Source organism: Tachyglossus aculeatus, chromosome 25 (genome assembly GCF_015852505.1).
Source record: "Tachyglossus aculeatus isolate mTacAcu1 chromosome 25, mTacAcu1.pri, whole genome shotgun sequence".
In the NCBI taxonomy this organism is placed as follows: domain Eukaryota; kingdom Metazoa; phylum Chordata; class Mammalia; order Monotremata; family Tachyglossidae; genus Tachyglossus; species Tachyglossus aculeatus.
In genome coordinates this window covers 542,656-562,723 of record NC_052090.1, presented here as the reverse complement: position 1 = coordinate 562,723, position 20,068 = coordinate 542,656, and the positions used below count along the sequence as shown (strand labels likewise).

General features: G+C 45.3%; 1 protein-coding gene and 1 pseudogene across 3 annotated transcripts in view; both read right to left on the bottom strand.

Annotated features, from left to right (window-relative positions):
• The window catches only part of PTH2R (parathyroid hormone 2 receptor), an 88,270-nt gene that overhangs the window by 24,072 nt on the left and 44,130 nt on the right, over positions 1-20,068 (bottom strand). For all 3 annotated transcript variants that reach the window (XM_038766781.1, XM_038766783.1, XM_038766782.1), the window contains 4 exons: positions 19,084-19,205; positions 7,062-7,159; positions 4,774-4,960; positions 1,452-1,605 (listed from right to left, as the gene is read on the bottom strand). In XM_038766781.1, the coding sequence (XP_038622709.1) occupies positions 1,452-1,605; positions 4,774-4,960; positions 7,062-7,159; positions 19,084-19,205 (561 nt within the window). The remainder of the gene's footprint in view (positions 1-1,451; positions 1,606-4,773; positions 4,961-7,061; positions 7,160-19,083; positions 19,206-20,068) is intronic.
• Positions 17,759-17,844, bottom strand: LOC119945590 (annotated as a pseudogene).

The following is a 20,068-nucleotide window of genomic DNA, read 5'->3' as shown; positions in this document are numbered from 1 at the left end:
ACACTGCGGGAGAGGAGAGCTATTTGGCTGCAAATGGCCAACAACAACCCAAGAAAGCAATATCTTTTGGGTTCATTAACTGCTAGTGAAGGATTGGGGAGCTAATCAGGGAAAAGCAAGGTGTTGGAGAGGGGAGGATTTTATTCATAATGATTATTCTAGCTTAATAAATGGAATGCCAGAGCAAATCACTAAATCTGGAGGATTTTTAATGAACTAACATGACCAACAGGGTGACTAGGCCTTGGACTTTTACAGGCAGAAATACACTAAGGCTGAACATGTGCCTGTATGCGCCTCTCATTTGGAAGTCTCTTGACATTAAAATCACTGGTCGGGACTGGAGAAATTCCCACATCATTTATGTACTTTCCCCCTGGATTCAGCTCTTCACACAATGTGGACAGGCAGGAAATATGAAATGATAGTGATGAAGTCCATATTGATCCCGAGGTGCCTAATATAACTTGTACACATCACACTTAAACCTCTCTTTAGGACTGGGGAAAAGGCACAGTCCAGGCTCCTTATTTGTTGCTTCCCAGCCATAAGCCACCAACTCACCCTTCAAGCCACAGTGTTGCCTTGCATGCACTTTCTTGCCAAATTTGATTTTTTAAATGGTATTTTTTAAGTCATTAAGCATATAATGACTGTGAGCCCATTGTTGGGTAGGGACCGTTCCTATATGTTGCCGACTTGTACTTCCCAAGTGCTTAGTACAGTGCCCTGCATATGGTAAGCGCTCAATAAATACAATTGAATGAATGAATAATAAGCTATGTACCAGGCCCTGTACTGGTGTAGATACAAGATAATCAGGTTGGACACAGGTCATGCCCCACCTGGGGCTTACAGTCTTAATCTCCATTTTACTGCTGAGGTAACTGAGGCACAGAGAAGTTAAGTGATTTGCTCAAGGTCACACAACAGACAGGTGTCAGAACCAGAATTAGAACTCAGGTCCTTCTGACTTCCAGGCCCACTAGAACACACTGCTTCTTAATTCTCCTACCAGTTCTCTCTTGGCAGAAATGGAAAGAAGAACCGGTCCAGTTGGTGACTGCCTTCCCACCCATCTGGCTTGAGGACTGGGGCCAAGGCCAGGGGCAGCATTCATACCCAGATGCTAAGTTATGTTGGGGTAAGTGGAAGCAGGACTCTTAGATAGTCTCTTATTATTGAGAGCCCAGATTACAGTTGTTCTAGTCTGGGTTTGCACCAGGGGCCACAGGAAACCAGTAGTGGAGCCTTACTTCTACTTCCCAATGGGCCAACTGTAGAAAGTTGTTTTTCCAGGGAACCACAGGCAGAAGTGCTGTGTCTTCCCTGCTGACCACTCCCTGCTGTCCTATTCCAAGTCCCTTGCTCAGCCTCCTCCCTCTGAGGAAATTTGCATGTCCCCCAGATGTAAAAACACCCATGATGAGAGAAGAGATGCTTCTCCTTACCCCAGCCGACCATGGTGAAGCCCCAGAGGTACTTGGTGTCCGAAAAGAAAGCCACAAAGATGAGACTGTGCAGATACAGGCCTTCCACCAGGATCCAATAGTAGTTTGTGGCCAGGAAGTAAATGAACAGTACCACCGCCACCTTGCAGCCCACCTGTGACCAATCACCAGAGAGAGGCACACCCTGTCAGAAAGCCAACTGTTTCTCATGCAGAGCTGATAATCACCCACCAGAGGTGCCAATATTTAGGGCTCTATTATGCACCATTGGTCAGGACAGGGGAAGAAAGGGGAAAGCAGTGGTATTTCTCTAGGGTGTTTTGCTTCTTCAGTCAAATGTGACTATGCACCCCAAGGACAAAATGTGGGCCCCATTTCCTTCTGGGAGGTGGAGAGGAAGGAAACCAGACTTACAGCATGTAGACTGGGAGCATCGTCAGAGAGAGCCAACCTATTCTGCAGAGTCCCAAGCCCAAGGCAGAGGTAGAAGAGGATCAATCAATCAACCAAGGGCATTTATTGAATGTTTACTGGATACAGAGCTCTGAACTAAATGCTTAGCAAAATACCAAAGAGTTGTAGACAGCATCCCGGTCTTTAAGAAGCTTAATGACATTAAAATAAATTACAGCTAGGGAAAACAAGTCATGTATCTAAGTGTGGTGAGTGGTAAGTGTGGTAAGTGTGGTGAGACTGGAGGGATAGTAAGAGAGTACCTAAGTGCTTAGGGGGTGAGAACTCAAGCACAATTATGATGCGGTAGGGTGGGAGAAAAGGAAAATAGAGATGAGTCAGGGAAGGCTGCCTGGAGCAGAAGTAATTTTAGTAGGGCTTTGAGGATGGAGAACATCTATCCAATGGGAAGGGGGAGGGAGTTCCAGTTAGTAGAGAGGATATGAGCAGGGGTCCAGGGTGAGACAGATGAGAACAAGGCATAGTGAATAGTCCAAGGCCAAAAGAGAAGTCTCTGACCAGCAAAAGTTTGAAATTCCAGTCCACAACCCCTCCACCCAAACCCAGGGAAGGCAGAGGAGGTCGTGGAGCTCAGAGGTCAAGCCTCAATTTCTAAGGAGAGGGCTAAGGTGTTGGCAACTTGTTCATCAACCTTCTTGGGTCAGTGGCCCAGTGCTCTACAGAGGCAGGCAGCAGGCAATCATCATCATCATCATCATCATCATCATCAATCGTATTTATTGAGCACTTACTGTGTGCAGAGCACTGTACTAAGCACTTGGGAAGTACAAGTTGGCAACATATAGAGACAGTCCCTACCCAACAGTGAGCTCACAGTCTAAAAGGGGGAGACAGAGAACAAAGCCAAACATACTAACAAAATAAAATAAATAGAATAGATATGTACAAGTAAAATAAATAAATAGAGTAACACACATGTACAAACATATATACATATATACAGGTGCAGTGGGGAAGGGAAGGAGATAAGATGGGGGGATGGAGAGGGGGACGAGGGGGACAGGAAGGAAGGGGCTCAGTCTGGGAAGGCCTCCTGGAGTAGGTGAGCTCTCAGTAGAGCCTTGAAGGGAGGAAGAGAGCTAGCTTGGCGGATGGGCAGAGGGAGGGCATTCCAGGCCCGGGGGATGACATGGGCTGGGGGTCGATGGCGGGACAGGTGAGAACGAGGTACAGTGAGGAGATTAGCGGCAGAGGAGTGGAGGGTGCGGCAAGGGCTGTAGAAGTAGAGAAGGGAGGTGAGGTAGGAGGGGGCGAGGTGATGGAGAGCCTTGAAGCCCAGGGTGAGGAGTTTCTGCCTGATGCGCAGATTGATCGGAAGCCACTGGAGATTTTTGAGGAGGGGAGTAACATGCTCAGAGCGTTTCTGGACAAAGACAATCCGGGCAGCAGCATGAAGTATGGATTGAAGTGGGGAGAGACACGAGGATGGGAGATCAGAGAGAAGGCTGATGCAGTAGTCCAGACGGGATAGGATGAGAGCTTGAATGAGAAGGGTAGCGGTGTGGATGGAGAGGAAAGGGCAGATCTTGGCAATGTTGCAGAGCTGATACCGGCAGGTTTTGGTGACGGCTTGGATGTGAGGGGTGAACGAGAGAGTGGAGTTGAGGATGACACCAAGATTGCGGGCTTGTGAGACGGGAAGGATGGTAGTGCCATCAACAGAGATGGGAAAGTCAGGGAGAGGGCAGGGTTTGGGAGGGAAGACAAGGAGTTCAGTCTTGGACATGTTGAGTTTTAGGTGGCGGGCAGACATCCAGCTGGAGATGTCCTGAAGACAGGAGGAGATGCGAGCCTGGAGAGAGGGGGAGAGAGCAGGGGCAGAGATGTAGATCTGGGTGTCATCAGCGTAGAGATGATAGTTGAAGCTGTGGGAGCGAATGAGGTCACCAAGGGAGTGCGTGTAGATCGAGAACAGAAGGGGACCAAGCACTGAACCTTGGGAACCCCCACAGTAAGGGGATGGGAGGGGGAGGAGGAACCTGCGAAAGAGACTGAGAAAGAACGACCAGAGAGATAAGAGGAGAACCAGGAGAGGACGGAGTCTGTGAAGCCAAGGTCAGATAGCGTGTTGAGAAGAAGGGGGTGGTCCACAGTGTCGAAGGCAGCTGAGAGGTCGAGGAGGATTAGTATAGAGTATGAGCCGTTGGATTTGGCAAGCAGGAGGTCATTGGTGACCTTTGAGAGGGCAGTTTCCGTGGAATGTAGGGGACGGAAGCCAGACTGGAGGGGGTCGAGGAGAGAGTTGGTGTTGAGGAATTCGAGGCAGCGCGTGTAGACAACTCGTTCAAGGAGTTTGGAAAGGAATGGTAGGAGGGATATGGGGTGATAACTATAAGGTGAGGTGGGTCAAGAGAGGGTTTTTTTAGGATGGGAGAGACATGGGCATGTTTGAAGGCAGAGGGGAAGGAACCAGTGGAGAGTGAGCGGTTGAAGATGGAAGTTACGGAGGGGAGAAGGGATGGAGCGAGAGATTTCATGAGATGAGAGGGAATGGGGTCAGAAGCACAGGTGGCCGGAGTAGCACTTGAGAGGAGGGATGAGAGCTCCTCTGAGGATACTGCTGGGAAGGATGGGAGAGTAGCAGAGAGTGTTGAGAGCCGGGGGGTTGGAGAAGGGGGGGAAGTGACTATGGGGAGGTAGGACCTGATGGATTTAATTTTGTCAGTGAAGTAGGAGGCCAATTCGTTGGGGGTGAGGGAAGGAGGAGGGGGTGAGGGAAGGAGGAGGAGGAGGAGGCAATGGGGAGGAGGTAGGATGGGCAGGTGGGCAGGGTAGTAGTGGTAGAGAGCAAACAGTGGAGAGGACCTGGGCAGCAGACTAGCTCTTTCTGCTGGCCAATGCTCCTTACATAGTGAAATGGGTCCTGGGAAGGCACCACTGCTGAACTCTGAAGATCGCTCATATGCAAAGACTCTCCTTCTTTCACACCAATGTAAGCCTGCACCACTCGATCTTTGAGAAAGATGCTTGCAGCTCTTAGCATGAATGAGACGAAGAGGTGCATGTGAATGTAGTTCCTGGTGCAGTGCAGCCTCCTGGAGAAGGGACATAGAAAAAGAATGTGGAGAGTTAGGGGGACAGTGTAAGAAGAGAGCAACTGATAGGGTAGAATCAGAACTGAATAGGGGAGTCTGGATCAGGACTCCAAAGGCCCATGGCACCCTTCAGTGCAGCCGAGATGTCTTGGGCTTTCGGGAATTGTGTCAACCAGGTCAGATTGGTCCCCACAAAATCTGAGAATGCTTACTCCTCCTAGGACAGCTTTGGAGGAGCCAGAAGAAGGCTGCCTTCGAAAAATACAAACTCAAATTCAACCCTTGCTCATTCTGATCTTACAATTTGGTCCCACTTCTCAGGCAGGCTCACATGTACCCGGGGCATGGCTTCTGGCAAAGGAAATTCTCGCAAGAACCATTGGCACTTAGCTAGACAATCTAGACAACTGGGGTCTTTGGTAATGAGACTAGAGTAGGAGGGCAGAACAAAAGAGAAATAAATTTGCTCTATCTAAAAATAGATAGAGCTTGCACCTACGGAGGGTGGGGAAACTCTGGTCAGCTAAGAGTTTCAGGCAAATCGGATAATGTTTCACCATAATGCCCTAGCAATGGAGGAGCATCCCTGTGTCTAGTGGAATGGTTTAATTTGAAAGTAAGCTAAATGGTTCACACCAACGTTGGGGTGATCTCCTTCCACTGGTTTGGGTGAAACAAGAACTTCTCATCTCACTTCTGCAAAGACCTCTACTAGTTGGACATTTTGAGGTCAGGCCTCCTGAAAGAAGAAAAAGGTTCTAGACTATTATGCTACCCATTGGGAAGCAGTGTGCCTTATGGCACAGGCCTGGGAGCCAGAAGAACCTGGATTCTAATTCCAACTCTATCTACTTCATCAATCGTATTTATTGAGCGCTTACTGTGTGCAGAGCACTGTACTAAGCGCTTGGGAAGTACAAATTGGCAACATATAGAGACAGTCCCTACCCAACAGTGGGCTCACAGTCTAAAAGGGGGAGACAGAGAACAAAACAAAACATATTAACAGAATAAAATAAATAGAATAAATATGTACAAGTAAAATAAATAAATAGAGTAATAAATACATACAAACATATATACATATATACAGGTGCTGTGGGGAAGGGAAGGAGGTAAGGCAGGGGGGATGGAGAGGGGAAGGAGGGGGAGAGGAAGGAGGGGGCTCAGTCTGGGAAGGCCTCCTGGAGGAGGTGAGCTCTCAGTAGGGCCTTGAAGGGAGGAAGAGAGCGAGCTTGGCGGATGGGCGGAGGGACGGCATTCCAGGCCGGGGAATGACATGGGCTGGGGGTCGACGGTGGGATTGGCAAGAATGAGGCATGGTGAGGAGATTAGCGGCAGAGGAGCGGAGGGTGCGGGCTGGGCTGTAGAAGGAGAGAAAGGGAGGTGAGGTAGGAGGGGACGAGGTGATGGAAAACCTTGAAGCCGAGGGTGAGGAGTTTCTGCCTGATGTGTAGGTTGATTGGTAGCCCCTGGAGATTTTTAAGGAGGGGAGTAACATGCCCAGAGCGTTTCTGACAAAGACACTCTGGGCAGCGGCATGAAGTATGGATTGAATCTGGGCAGCGGCGTGAAGTATGGATTGAAGTGGGGAGAGACAGAAGGATGGGAGATCGGAGAGGAGGTTGATACAGTAATCCAGACGGGATAGGATGAGAGCTTGAACGAGCAAGGTAGCGGTTTGTATGGAGAAGAAAGGGCGGATCTTGGCAATGTTGCGGAGGTGAGACCGGCAGGTTTTGGTGATGGCTTGGATGTGAGGGGTGAACGAGAGAGCAGAGTAAAGGATGACACCAAGGTTGCGGGCTTGTAAGATGAGAGGGATGGTAGTGCCGTCAACAGTGATGGGAAAGTCAGGGAGAGGGCAGGGTTTGGGAGGGAAGACAAGGAGTTCAGTCTTGGACATGTGAGTCAACATATGACACATACATTATGGTCTGGAAAACAGACACAGATTTTTCCAGGCCCTAAGGACTTGTACAAAAGTGAGTCATCAAACCTTGTTTCTACTGGATCTACATAACACATGGAAAAGAAATGTGTTCAACAGCACTAAGATGCCCTCCCATCCAACCCAGGCCCCCAAATGTCAGCTGCTCACCGGAAATAGCCAATGATGAAAATAGCCACTGCCAAAGAACTGAAGGAGATGGAATATCCAATTGTATACATGATGGAGAGCCGTTCTAAGAACTCCTTCTGGAGGGGAACAAACAGAAAATATCAATTACCTCTGGGTGCTGAAGGTGGGAAAGAGAGTAGGAGCTTTAGTCTGGGGTTTGTCCCTTCAGTCTGCTGAATTCCAGTGAAAGTGTTCAGAATGGAAGCCCAGTGTGTCCACCCCATCCCACACTCTCATAGGCTGCCAGTTCTAGTACTGTCATGCTTGTTGTTTGCAGAGCTGATTGTCATTTTTGACTTTTGCTCTTCATCCCGTGAAGCTTCTGCTTGAAAAGAGCAGTTCCTTTCTTCACTGTAGTCAAAGCTGATTTGCCTGACATGGTTGTTCCTGCTGAATCATCCTATTGTCTGAGGCCACACCTTACTGATTCCTTAAAACATTGCCCTTTTCCTACTTGATTTTGGTTGTCCCATTTAAGCACACTATACCGCAGCTGTTTGGGTGTCATATTGTCATGCATCCTCTGCATGTGTTCCATCCAGCAGAGCTGTACTGAAGTCAGCATAGCTTCAATAACAACAGTCTGACATTTTTTAAGGACTTTGCTATATGTGATCATGTCTTGCTACTAGATGTTGAGAATGATCTTCAAGAGATAATAAAGGAGGGAGTTGGAGATGGTATGTGGGAAAATTAGGTCTTCTAACTACATAGACATTGGACAGTAGTTCAGCTTTTGATGACCTTCAATTTGGTCTGAAGCACGATGCCTGACTCTGAGTGCCCTTATTAATGTCTTGATTTTCTACATCTTTATTTTTCATTGTCTCTTTAGAGAGTATGCTACCTTAGTAGCAGAATTCAGTGACTGCCCCCAGCATCAAGTTGTCAGTTAAGATATGTGCCTCAGTAATCTTATGGGCATTTCTGTTCATTGTAATCTTTGGTTTTAGCTTGGTCTTTTCACTTTTTATTTAGTAGAAAGTCTGTGGTTATGTCAAGAGCTTAGTCCAATGTCCTGCAAACAGTAAGTTCCTAGTGGATAGAGGGTGGGCCTGGGAGTCAGAAGGACCTGGGTTCTAATCCCGGCTCCACCACTTGTCTGTCATGTGACCTTGGATGAGTCATTTCGCTGCTCTGTGTCTTAGTTACTTCATCTGTAAAATGGGGATTAAGACTTAGAGCCCTACTGTGTCCAACCTGATTATCTTGTATCTACCCCAGTGCTTAGAACAATGCCTGACATTTAGAGAAGTACCGTGGCTTAGTGGAAAGAGCCCGGGCTTAGGAGTCAGAGGTCATGAGTTCTAATCCCGGCTCTGTCATTTATCAGTTGTGTGACTTTGGGCAAATCACTTCACTTATCTGTGCCTCAGTTCCCTCATCTGTAAAATGGGGATGAAGACTGTAAGCCTCATATGGGACAACCTGATAACCTTGTACCTACCCCAGCACTTAGAACAGTGCTTGGCATATAGTAAGTGCTTAACAAAAACCATCATTATTATTATTACATAGCAAATGATTAACAAATACCATAAATACATTTGATTGATCAATTGATTGTCATAGAGCTGTGTAAGTCTGCTTTATTGTTCTCTTCCAAGTGTTTAGTTCATGCTCTGCATACAGCAAGTGCTCAACAAATATTGATTGATTGACAGTATGTCTGATTCTGTTGTCATGCTTAAGGATGCAATCTGAGATCTGCAAGCTGGAGTCCAAATACTCTTCCAATCCACTGGGAAATTTTCCAGCTCAACAGGCCAAGGGTATATTCCAAAGTCTTTCATACAGGAGTTCAGAAATTTCTTTATGTAGATGACTGAGCCCTGGAGGCATGCACACAAAGAGATATGCAACTGTGTGGGTGCTGCAAAGCACTATAGACTGACAATTACTCAGAAGAAAATGGAAGCTGGGTACCAGTCTACACTCAGGAAGCTTTACACTTAACCAAGGATTTTCACTGGCAACCCAGAACTTAAAGCTGTCACAAAATTTTTCTACTTAGGTAGCAAGTAGTCCAATGATGCACAGATGTATATACAGAGACAGAAAACAAGAATCAAAAAGGCTTCCACAGACTGCAAAGCAGAGTGTGGTAACAATGGAACTTCAAACTCCACAACAAGTTGTAGGTCTGTAAGGCTGTTGTGTCCCCCATCCTCCTTCCATAACTGTGAAATTTAGACTTTTTAAATCATATTAGGCTACATAGCTCCTACAGCAGTTTCAGCAGTACCATCTACATTCTGCTAAATGGAAGGACAAGATTCTCAATAACAAGTTCCTGGAACACACTCCACTCACCAGCAATGAAGCAATGCTCTTGGCAACACAGTTTTGCTAAGCAGAACATGTGAGCAGAAAGGACAGCAGTAGGATATGTTTTATGATGAACTACTGAAACGGAGCAGACAGAAAATGGGTGAACACATTAAATAATTTAAAGACATGATGAAGAACAGACTCAAACAAGGTGATGGTTGGTTGAGAGGCCACTGCAACAGATAGACCTGTTAAGTGTGCGGCAGTAGGGAGAGGGGTTGCTCTCTGTGAGCGTAGCTTTTCTAAGAAGCAGGCTCAAAAACAGAGAGAGGCTCCATTCAGGAAGCACCCATCATTCCTTTAAAAACATGTGTTTCTGGCTGCTGATATGCAGCATAAGCTGAGGGATGTTCCTGCTTTACCCCTAGAGGCTTCAAATCTTTTTCAATTTGCTTCTCTTCAATTGTTTTTCTTTGCCATTCTGGCTGTTTGCCCTCTCACATTCCCCAGTGAACCTGGAATAAGTCCTTTCTTTCCTTTTTTCTTCCTTCCACTTTCCCCCCCCCCCCTCTCTCTCACACACACACACACACACACACACACACACACACACACACACACACTCTCTCTCTCTCTCTCTCACTCTCACTCACTCTCTCTCTCTCCTCCCACCACCTTTTACTTTCTTCCCCTCCTCAACTCTTCTGTTCTCTTCTGTTTAAATTGTATGATTGACTCTTCACACACCATTTTCTCAAAAGTTTCATGTAATAGGAAAATCTAATGTTAAGCTATCAGCATGAAAAAGTAACAGACACCTGTTTTAAACTAATCCTAATGCAAGGCAGCTTGGTCCAGCAGCAAGAAACATGAGAATGTGAGTCAGGAGACCCATGTTCTAGTCCCAGCTCTGCCACTTGGGAGCTTGGGCAAGTCACTTAATTTCTTTATGCCTCAGTCTCTTCTTCTGTAAAGTGGGGATAAAATACCTGTTTTCACTTCATTTTAGGCAGTGAGCCACATCCAGGATAGGGAGTGTGTCCAATCTGATTGCACTGTATCTAATCCAGTGCTTGGCACAGAGCAAGCATTTAATAAATATCATCATTATTACATGAGTGGTTACTGCCATAAAGCCACACACATGGCCTGGCTCCCATTCCCCTTCATATTTGTTCCTCTACCTCCCCATTCTGGCTCAAGCTGGAGGAGTGGGGACAGAGACAGTACTGAGCATGATGGGAACCACAGCTACTGCTGCAAGTGCAGCCTCCCCATCCCCTTCCCCAGCATTCCCTAACCAGTGATGAAGAGGTGGATTTGGGCCAGAAAGATGGGACTAAAAGCCAGGAAGGAGAAAGGATAAGGGGTGGAGTAAGGCACCTTTTCTTTAATTGTGAGTTCCATGTGGCTCAAGAACTGTTTCTGATCAAGTTATCATGTATTTTCCCCAGTGGTTAGTATGGTGCTTGGCAAATAGTAAATGTTTAACAAATGCCACAGTTACTATTATCAAAATTATGGTGCTGGTGGCCACAGTCATGCCTGCAGCAACAGTGGAGGCTATGATTGAAGCTGAAACAAAGAAAAATCATTCTGAAGCCTAGGCAGAAGAGATTGGGGAAAGAGGGAAGAAAGGTTTAAGTTCAAGGTGCAGGATGGGCCAAAAATGAATGATAGAAACAGGAGAGGGGAAAGAGCAGGGAGATGAGGAGGGGGAAAGGATGATGAGGGATTCATAATGAAATTTTTACTTATCTGAAGGGCTTAGCCATCATGTCAGGGCTGGGTTTGAAGCAGAACCTAACTAACGTCTACAGGAAAACACACACCACAATACCACACCATTTGCCTCACAACTTCACTTCTGAGGAAAACAACCTGATTGCATCCTGGTGTCTAGCTGTACAATCATCTTGAATGCTCTCTAATCCTTGCTGCTGTGTGACTTGGGTAGATACAGGGACTATGAAGCCTGGTCATAATGTTGATAAATAGTTCCATGACATCCTGTAATGGTTGTAGCTGCTTGATACAGTCACTTTGGTCTAATGGTTGTTCATGAAAGATCATGGGTTAAATTCAGAGCTAAACAGTAAAGAAGTCAAACAAAATTGTATGGGGACTCTAGGTTCCCCATAAATCCTAATTTTAATAACAATGGTGAAGTTTCTTTGCCCAGCTTACACTCTTTGATCTTCTCAGGCTCACTTTCTAACTGAACTCTCAGCGCTTCAGCCTCTGACCGCTTGCTCATACTATTTCCCCAGCTTGGAGCTTCCTCCCCACCTCCTAAATCCACCAGGTCTCAGATTTAGCCATCTCCAAAGTCCTCCTAAAATTCCACTGACTCCAGCAAGCCTTCCCAATCAATCAATCAACTGTATTCATTAAACGCTTACTGTGTGCAGAGCACTGTACTAAGTACTTGGGAGAGTACAATATAGCAATATAACAGACACATTCCCTGACCGTGAGTTTACAGTCTAGAGGGGGGAGGCGGACATTAATATAAATAAATGAATAAGTAAATAAATGAATTGCAGATATGTGCATAAATGTTAGCCTCTCAGGGTCACACCTGGAGAGTTTCCAGTGGTATACCAGTCTCAAATACAGGAGGGAGAGTCAAGTAGAGGCCTACCCATTCCATTCCTAGGTTGGGCAGTGACTAACAAGTGGAAGGCAACCTGCTACAAGTCAATACTCACCGGTGCTGGGCAGCAGCAGCATGGGAGAGATTCGAGGGCAGAGACTCAAGTTTACTGAGTGGAAGGAGGCAATGGTAAACACAGCCATATTTTTACCAGGAAAACTCTATGGCTACCCTACCAGAACAACTGCAGGTGGAGGTGGGGCATTCTAGGAGAACTGTGTCCATGGTGTCGCTATGGGTCAGAGACGACTAGACAGCATAAGACAAGACAAGACAAGACATAAATGCTGTGAGGTGAAGAGGGGGAATGAATAAAGGGAACAAGTCAGGGGCATGCAGTAGAGAATGGACGAAAAGGAAAAGAGGGCTTAGTCATGCAAACCCTGTCCTCTTTCTGACTTTTCCATCACTGTAGATGGCACCACCATCCTTCCCGTCTCACAAGCCCGTAACTTTGGCGTTATCCATGACTCCTCTCTCTCATTCAACCCGAAATATTCAATTCTTCACCTAATCCTGTCGGTCCCACCTTCACAACATTGCTAAAATCTGCCCTTTCCTCTCCATCCAAACTGCTACCATGTTAATATAATCACTCATCCTATCCTGCCTGATACAGCCTCCTTGCTGACCTCCCAACCTTCTGTCTCTCTCCACTCCAGTCCATACTTCACGCCATTGTCCAGATCGTCTTTCTATAAAAAAAAATTCAGGAGATGTCATCCCCTTCCTCAAAAATCTCCAGTGGTTACCTATCCATCTCTGTGTATCAAACAAAAACTCCTCACCACTTACTTTAAAACACCCCATCACCTTGCCCCCTCCTACCTCACCTTGCTTCTCTCCTTCTACAGCCCAGTCCATATACTTTGCTCCTCTGGTGCTAAACTTCTCACTGTGCCTCGATCTCACCTGTCTTGCCACTGACCCCTAGCCCACATCCTGCCTCTGGCCTTGAATGTCCTCTCTCTTCAAAAATGACAGACAATTACTGGTCCCCACTTCAAAGCCTTATTGAAGGTTTGTCTCCTCCAAGAGGCCTTCCCAGACTAAACCCCACTTTTCCTCATCCCCCGCTCCCTTCTGCATTGCCCTGACTTGTTTCCTTTGCTATCCCCCCAGCTCCCAGCCCCACAGCACTCATGTATAAATCTGTAATTTTATTTATTTGCATTGATTTCTGTCTCCCCCACTCTAGACTGTGAGTTTGTTGTGGGCAGGGATTGTCACTGTTTATTGCTGTATTGTTCTTTCCCATGTGCTTAGTACAGTGCTCTGCACACAACTGTTTAATAAATGCAATTGATTGAATGAATAAATGAAGGAAGGAAGGCCTCTTGGGGGATATGTGCCTTCAATAAGGTTTTGAAATTGGTAAGAGTAACTGTCAGACATGAAGAGGGAGGGCATTCTAGGCCAGAGGCAGGAGATAGGTGGCAAGATCCATGTACCCATTTTACAAATGAGGCAACAGAGCACAGAGAAATGAAATGACTTGCCTAAGGTCACACAGCAGACACGTGGCAGAACCGGGATTAGAACCTCTGACTCCCAGGCCCATGAATTCTATTTGTTCTGATGATTTTGACACCTGTCTACATGTTTTGTTTTGTTGTCTGTCTCCCCCTTCTAGACTGTGAGTCCGTTATTGGTTAGGGACCATCTCTATATGTTGCCAACTCGTACTTCCCAAGCGCTTAGTACAGTGCTCTGCACACAGTAAGCGCTCAATAAATATGATTGAATGAATGAATGAATAGATGAGATAGTTCAGTGAGTAGGTTAGCAAAGGAGGAGTGAAGTGTGCGGGCTGGGGTATAGTAGGAGACTACGGAGGTAAGCTAGAAGGGGACAAGATGAGTCCCTTCCACCATTAATACCCAACCCCTGAAGTCATATTAAAACAAGAGTCACCCTTAAAACTATCAATCAATCAATCAGTGTTATTTATTGTCCACTCATTGTGTACAGACCATTGAACTAAGTGCTCAGGAGAGTGTAACAGAGGAAGTAGTCATGATCCCTGCCCTTTGAGAGCTTGCAATCTGGTGGAGGAGGCAGATACTGTAAGCTCCTTGGGAGCCAGGAATAAGCTTACCACCTTTGCAGTATTTTACTCTCTCAAACCCTTAGTACTGTGCTCTGTACACAGCAGCATGGCCTAGTGGATAAAGCCCAGGCCTGAGAGTCAGAAGAACCTGGGTTCTAATCCTTGCTCTTCCACTTGTCTGCTATGTGACCTTGGGCAAGTCACTTAACTTCTCTGTGCCTCATCTATACAATGGGGATTCAATACCTGTTCTCCCTCCTAATAAGCCCCAGTTGGGACAGGGACTGTCTGACCTGATTATCTTGTACCTTCCCCAGTGCTCAGAACAGTGCTTCACACACGGTAAGCACTTGACAAATGCCAATATTATTATTATTAATACCATTGATTGATTTTTCTCCCTTTCTAAACTGTAAGCTCCTTGTGGGCAGGGAAAGTGGCTACCAACTCTTATACTGTACTCTCCCAAGTGCTAATGATAGTGCTCTGCTCATAGTAAGTGCTCAATAAATACTTTTGATTGACTGGTTACTTAATTGGTTGATAAATTGCTGGTAGGAGGGAGCCACAGAGGATAAGAATATGTACATAACTGTTTTGAGATGAGGGGTGGGGTGATCACCTAAGAGCTTAGGGGATCTGGACTCAAATGTTCAAATAAGTTTATGCTTACCCTCTGCACACATGTAAGCCCAACTATTTGCGTGGATTTATTCCAATATTTCATCCTGACATTTTTGCTCTACTATACACTAACTCCTTATGAGCAGGGATCAATCATGTTTATCAACTCTATCATAATGTAGTTTCCCAAGCACCTAGTACAATGCTTTCCACACACTAAACACTAAGTAAAAGCCACTGATTGATTGATTGAGTGGGGGACTAACACCCTTTCCCTCATGGCTGGCACAGTAAGACTACATCCCTGCAACAACATGGAGTTTGCTCTATATGGGAGTTGCCTCTGTTTTCAAGTCTGCTCCATGGTATCCAGCGCTTTCCAAAGTCTTTGCTCAAAGAGAGCCACTTGAACCACTCCTGTTTTCTGCCTTCTGGGCTGCCCTGTCTGCTGTGGTGATTGTGTTGCATTGTTTAGCATCATGTTTCATTGTGTCTTTAAATCATTTAGTCTGCCCTACCAGTTTGCTTGGGCCCCTTTTAGTTCCCCAGGCAGAAGTTACAAGGCACACTGCCTCCAAAAGAAGGGTGAGCCTGACTCCCCAGCCCCAGGACTAGGTGATAGGGGGGCTTGTGAGTTTGGCATCCTTCCAAGAGTATTTTATGCCATCATCCCTTGGCTTAAAGAAGGCAGCAGCAGCATGGCTTCCAGAAACATTTAGAATGCTGGAAACTGATGTTTCTGGGCTGGGGTTTGGGGACTGGGGAGGGTTAAGGTTAGACTGAATGATTGGAAGTTAGTTTTTTTTTCTATACTTATTTTCTCCCCCAAATTGTAGTTTTCTTGAAGCAGGGCTATGTTCAATCAGACAGTTCAGTAGGAAACATAAGACAGAATAATCAATTAATAGACTATCTCTCTATTATCTATTCTCCTCAAATATCTGGCCCAGTGGGACTGTGTTGATGTTTCAGTGCTGGTGAACTGAATTTTGTCCAAAGCCTTGTTAGCTTCTGATGATGAATTCAGTCCATAGATGAGGTAGATAAAGTTGTTCAAGAACCTGGATGAAGATTCTGTAGTACATCCCAGGTCATGGCGAAGGTTGGACACCTCAATAGCAGCCTTCATATGCCTGCACCTTATTATGAAGCTTAAGGCTTTGTTGTTGTCATCACACTCTGCCAATCTACCAGATGCCATACTGGTTGTTTTAATTATTTTTTAATCTCTTTTAGCTATTGGTGCATTGTTGGATGGTGAACTGCAAGGTAGAAGATGAGAACAGCATTTGGTTCTGAGTTGCTGATGGAAATCTTTGGTTCTGTGTAGGATTTCCTGAGTGTAGCTTGCTACCTCACTTGGGAGAAGCAGCATGGCTTAGTGGCAAGAGTGTGAGCTTTGGAGTCAGAGGATGTGGGTTCTATTCCTGGCTCTACCACTTGTCTGCTGCGTGACCTTGGGCAAGTCACTTCACTTCTCTTTGCCACAGTTACCTCATCTGTAAAATAGGGATTAAGACTGTGAGCCCCATGTGGGACAGGGGCTGTGTCCATCCTGATTACCTTGTAATTATCCCAGCACCTAGTACATGCTTAACAAATATCATAATTATTATTCATTCAAAGTACTGTACTAACTCTGCAAAGATATTTGATATGATTTGCATGTCTTCTTGTGTGGCTGTCTCTAGAGCAAAGCTGTCTGAATATAGGAATGGCTGTTTCAAAAACTTCTGATATTGCTCTTAGCCTGTAGGGCTGGGGAAGTTTCCCAGAGGATTAAAAGTGTACTTTAGCTCCAGCTTTCAGATCTACGTGGAAGATAGGATTGGTGATTTTAAGCTGATGTTTGACATATTCACCAAGCAAAAGTAGAACATTGCTATTTGTTTTCCAATCTCATGGGGTCCAAGGAGTTTATTCCATGTTAAAACATCACTGCTCACCTAAGCAATGGAATCTCCCTTGCAGATCAGATTTCCAGACTTGGGATTCAAAATGACAGGCCTATCCACATCCTTGCAGAATGTTTCTTTCTCTCTGTTGCTATTTGTTATTGCTGGGCCAAAGATGGTATCCCAGGCTATTTTTATGGTATTTGCTAAGTGTTTCTTATGTGCCATGCATTATACAAGCACAGGAGTAGACACAGAGTAATCAGGTTGGGCACTGTCCTCGCCCATATAGGGCTCATGGTCTTAATTCCAATATTACAGATGAGGTAAATAGAGCACAAAGTAGTTAAGTGACTTGCCTAATATCACACAGCAGACAGCTTTTGTTTCAGAGGAAGGTGTAAAATCATTGAAATGGACAGATCTGGACTAGCTGAACATATAACATGGAACTGAGATCTGACTATGGTGGGGTTATACAAAGATACTGCTTCCTATGACTGGGCAGCTTTCAGATTTGCCTCTTTGCTTCAGGATCCTCTCAAATATTCCCTTCCAAAAGAGCAGAATGCCAGCTGTCTTCCACCTTTGAGTGAGAGGCTTTTTTTTTGTCTGAAGCTTCACATTCCTGCATCCTGAAAGATTTCCTCCATCCCGATTGTTTTCAATGGCCCTTTACAAGTTACAATACAGCAGCTGTTTGGGTAGCCAAGGGTAATACATTCCCCTTACATATTCCACCTAGCTAAACTGTGTTGAGTTGAGCATAACTTTTTTGGCTAGGAGACTGATTTCATTCCAGGCCTCCTTGTTTGTGATTCTACTAATTGGGGTTGAGTTTGGGTTGTTAAGTGACATTAATGAAACTGCTAAAGGAGTCAGACGGTGGAATCTGTTGTGGAATTCAAATCTTATAGATATGGAGAATGTTGGAGAGCCTGCATCTGGGTGGGCCTATACTTTGTTTCAAACCAAATATGCTGCTACCACACTATATATGCAAAAAGATGTGGTGATCCTCTTGATTAGATATTCTATTTTATCATTATCATCACCATCGCCAATGGTACTTATTGAGTGCTTATGGTGTGCAGAGCATTATACTAAGCAGTTGGGAGAGTTCAGTACAACAGTTGGTAGACACATTCCCTACCCACAATGACCTTACAGTCTAGAGGGAAAAAATATGGAATGCTTCATGAATAGGGGACATGCTAATCTTCTCTGTATCATTCCGATTTTAGTATATGTGCTGCTGGAAAGAACAAAATTCAACTTCTTTTTGTATTTGTACATTGACCATTGTACTGCCTAGGTAAGAGAATTCTGTGCATATAATTAACTCTGTGTTACTAAGCAGAGGGTTGTTGTTAGGATTTCCCTGTTTTAGGATGCTATGTCACTTAGATTTTCCTCAGATTATTGCCAGTCCATAGCACCTGGCTCATTCAGAAAAGTGCTTTAAGATTATTAGTATCTCTTCTGGGAATTGTAGCTCAAGGATGCAATCTTGTACATAGAGCAGCTCTTGAATTATTGTCTCTAGAATGGTGAAAGATGTTTATAGTTGGATATTGATGTGGAAGAGCTCCCTGTTGGATCAGAAGAGTATTCTAACTCTTGAACCCAGGTTCCCTGTTGCATCTTCTAGCATGGATGTGCATAATAAATAGAATAATCCTACTCCCTCCTACGAAGACTCATATGGGACAGGGACCGTGTCCAAACTGATTAACTTATATCTTCCCCAGTGCTTAGAACACTGCTTGACACATAGTAAGTGCTTAACAAATACCACAGTTATTACCCTAATTATTATTAGTAGACTTGGATCTCCTTCACTCCTGGCTTTGCCCCACTGGCAATGGGCAATAGATTAGACAGTACCCCCATTCTGACATTCATCACAAAGCAGCTTCAGAACCTTAATGAACTATTCAAGACCACCACAGTAACTAAACAATTTCCAAAACCTGGATCTACTGGTGGAGTCCAATGCTCTTGGAGTGTTTATGCAAGCTGAATAGCGATCATCAGTGCTGTTACCTTCACTTCTGTATTCAACATGCTGCAATGTTTGCTGTACCTTGCTGTGATCCGAAGGCATATTGTGATTCTGGGAGCCTGCAGTCAATGGAATTCTTTGGCATCCCATCCATAAGGGCACTGGCTATGATCTTACCAGCCATGGAGAGTATAACTAAGTGCCATGACAATTTCCTCAGGAGCTGGTGGTCTTCTGAAGCTGTAAAAAGTCAATCTCTCGAGTGACTAGGCTGGTGGGATGCAGAAGGAGCAGAAACGGGGGCCATGCTGCTCAGAATTATCCAGGCCTAGGATATACCTTAAAACCAAAATCCATCTTTTCTTCTTGCTACATCTCACTTATTTCTCAGTACTAAGTGGAAAAGATTCTCCAGAAGAACTGGATGCATACCATAGAGTTCAAAGGACCAGAACTAAGAAATTTATGTTCTCTAGGACCCCAAATCACTAAGACACTACCTTTTTGGTGCTGATTTCCGGCTGGACTAAGTGAAGGCAGTCTGAATAATTGGCCCAGGTTTTATTTAAACCTGGCATAAAATCCCATGATCCATTTGGAGTGCAGTGCCTAAAGGCAAATCCTGTGAAGATAAAGAAGACATTATGTGGGAGCAGTTCTCTTCAGATTGACTGCAAGCTGAATGCAACTCCACTTTCCATTCTTTCCAGGGGAGGTGTTTGAGGTAGTCTCCCATTGAGACTGATGGTTTAGCCTCAGCCATCAGACTTACCCGACTGAGGCCCTGCCCAAAGGAATTGATTATAGTTTGCACAGTGCAATGTACTTCACTGCCAGCCTGGAGTGCAATGAGTTACCGGGAGAATGGGGTGCTGCATATTACAGATTGCACATGGCAGATCTTTTATGGGCAAGACTTATTTTTCCCTGCTTTAGCTGCTTGTAGCTGTGCCACAGAACCATGAACCAGAAGGGAGTTACCTCAGGAGCAGCTGCAGTCTGTAACCTCCCATATTGGCCAGCTGTTTTTTTTTTACCCCTGTCCACCTCGCAGTAACCCCTAGGTATTTATTTGTTCAGAAACTTTCAGTGCTGATGGCATAGCCATCATAGGCAGATCCAGCTCTCCTTCTTCCAAGAGCAGTTCTCTCTTCACTGGAACTAGAGTAGGACTTGGGGGACATATATCATAACAAAGGAAGCATTTTAGGGGGGGAACACACCCACTGCCAGAGAAGGCATTTCAGGAATGTGATATTTTGGGAGACTACAGCTCCTCACCCAATAAGGGGAACCCCAAAGACCATTGTCGGGAGTAGGGGTGTGAGCTTTTTCACACTTGGATTTCCCCAGGGCCCCAAACTCCCTATCATTCCCCAGGAGAGGAACTGTGTCAGGACTCTGAAATCAAGCCCCACCAGTTTCACTGCCTACAAACACTCCTAAAAAGGCAAGTGGATATTTTAAGGTTCAATCAGCCAACTC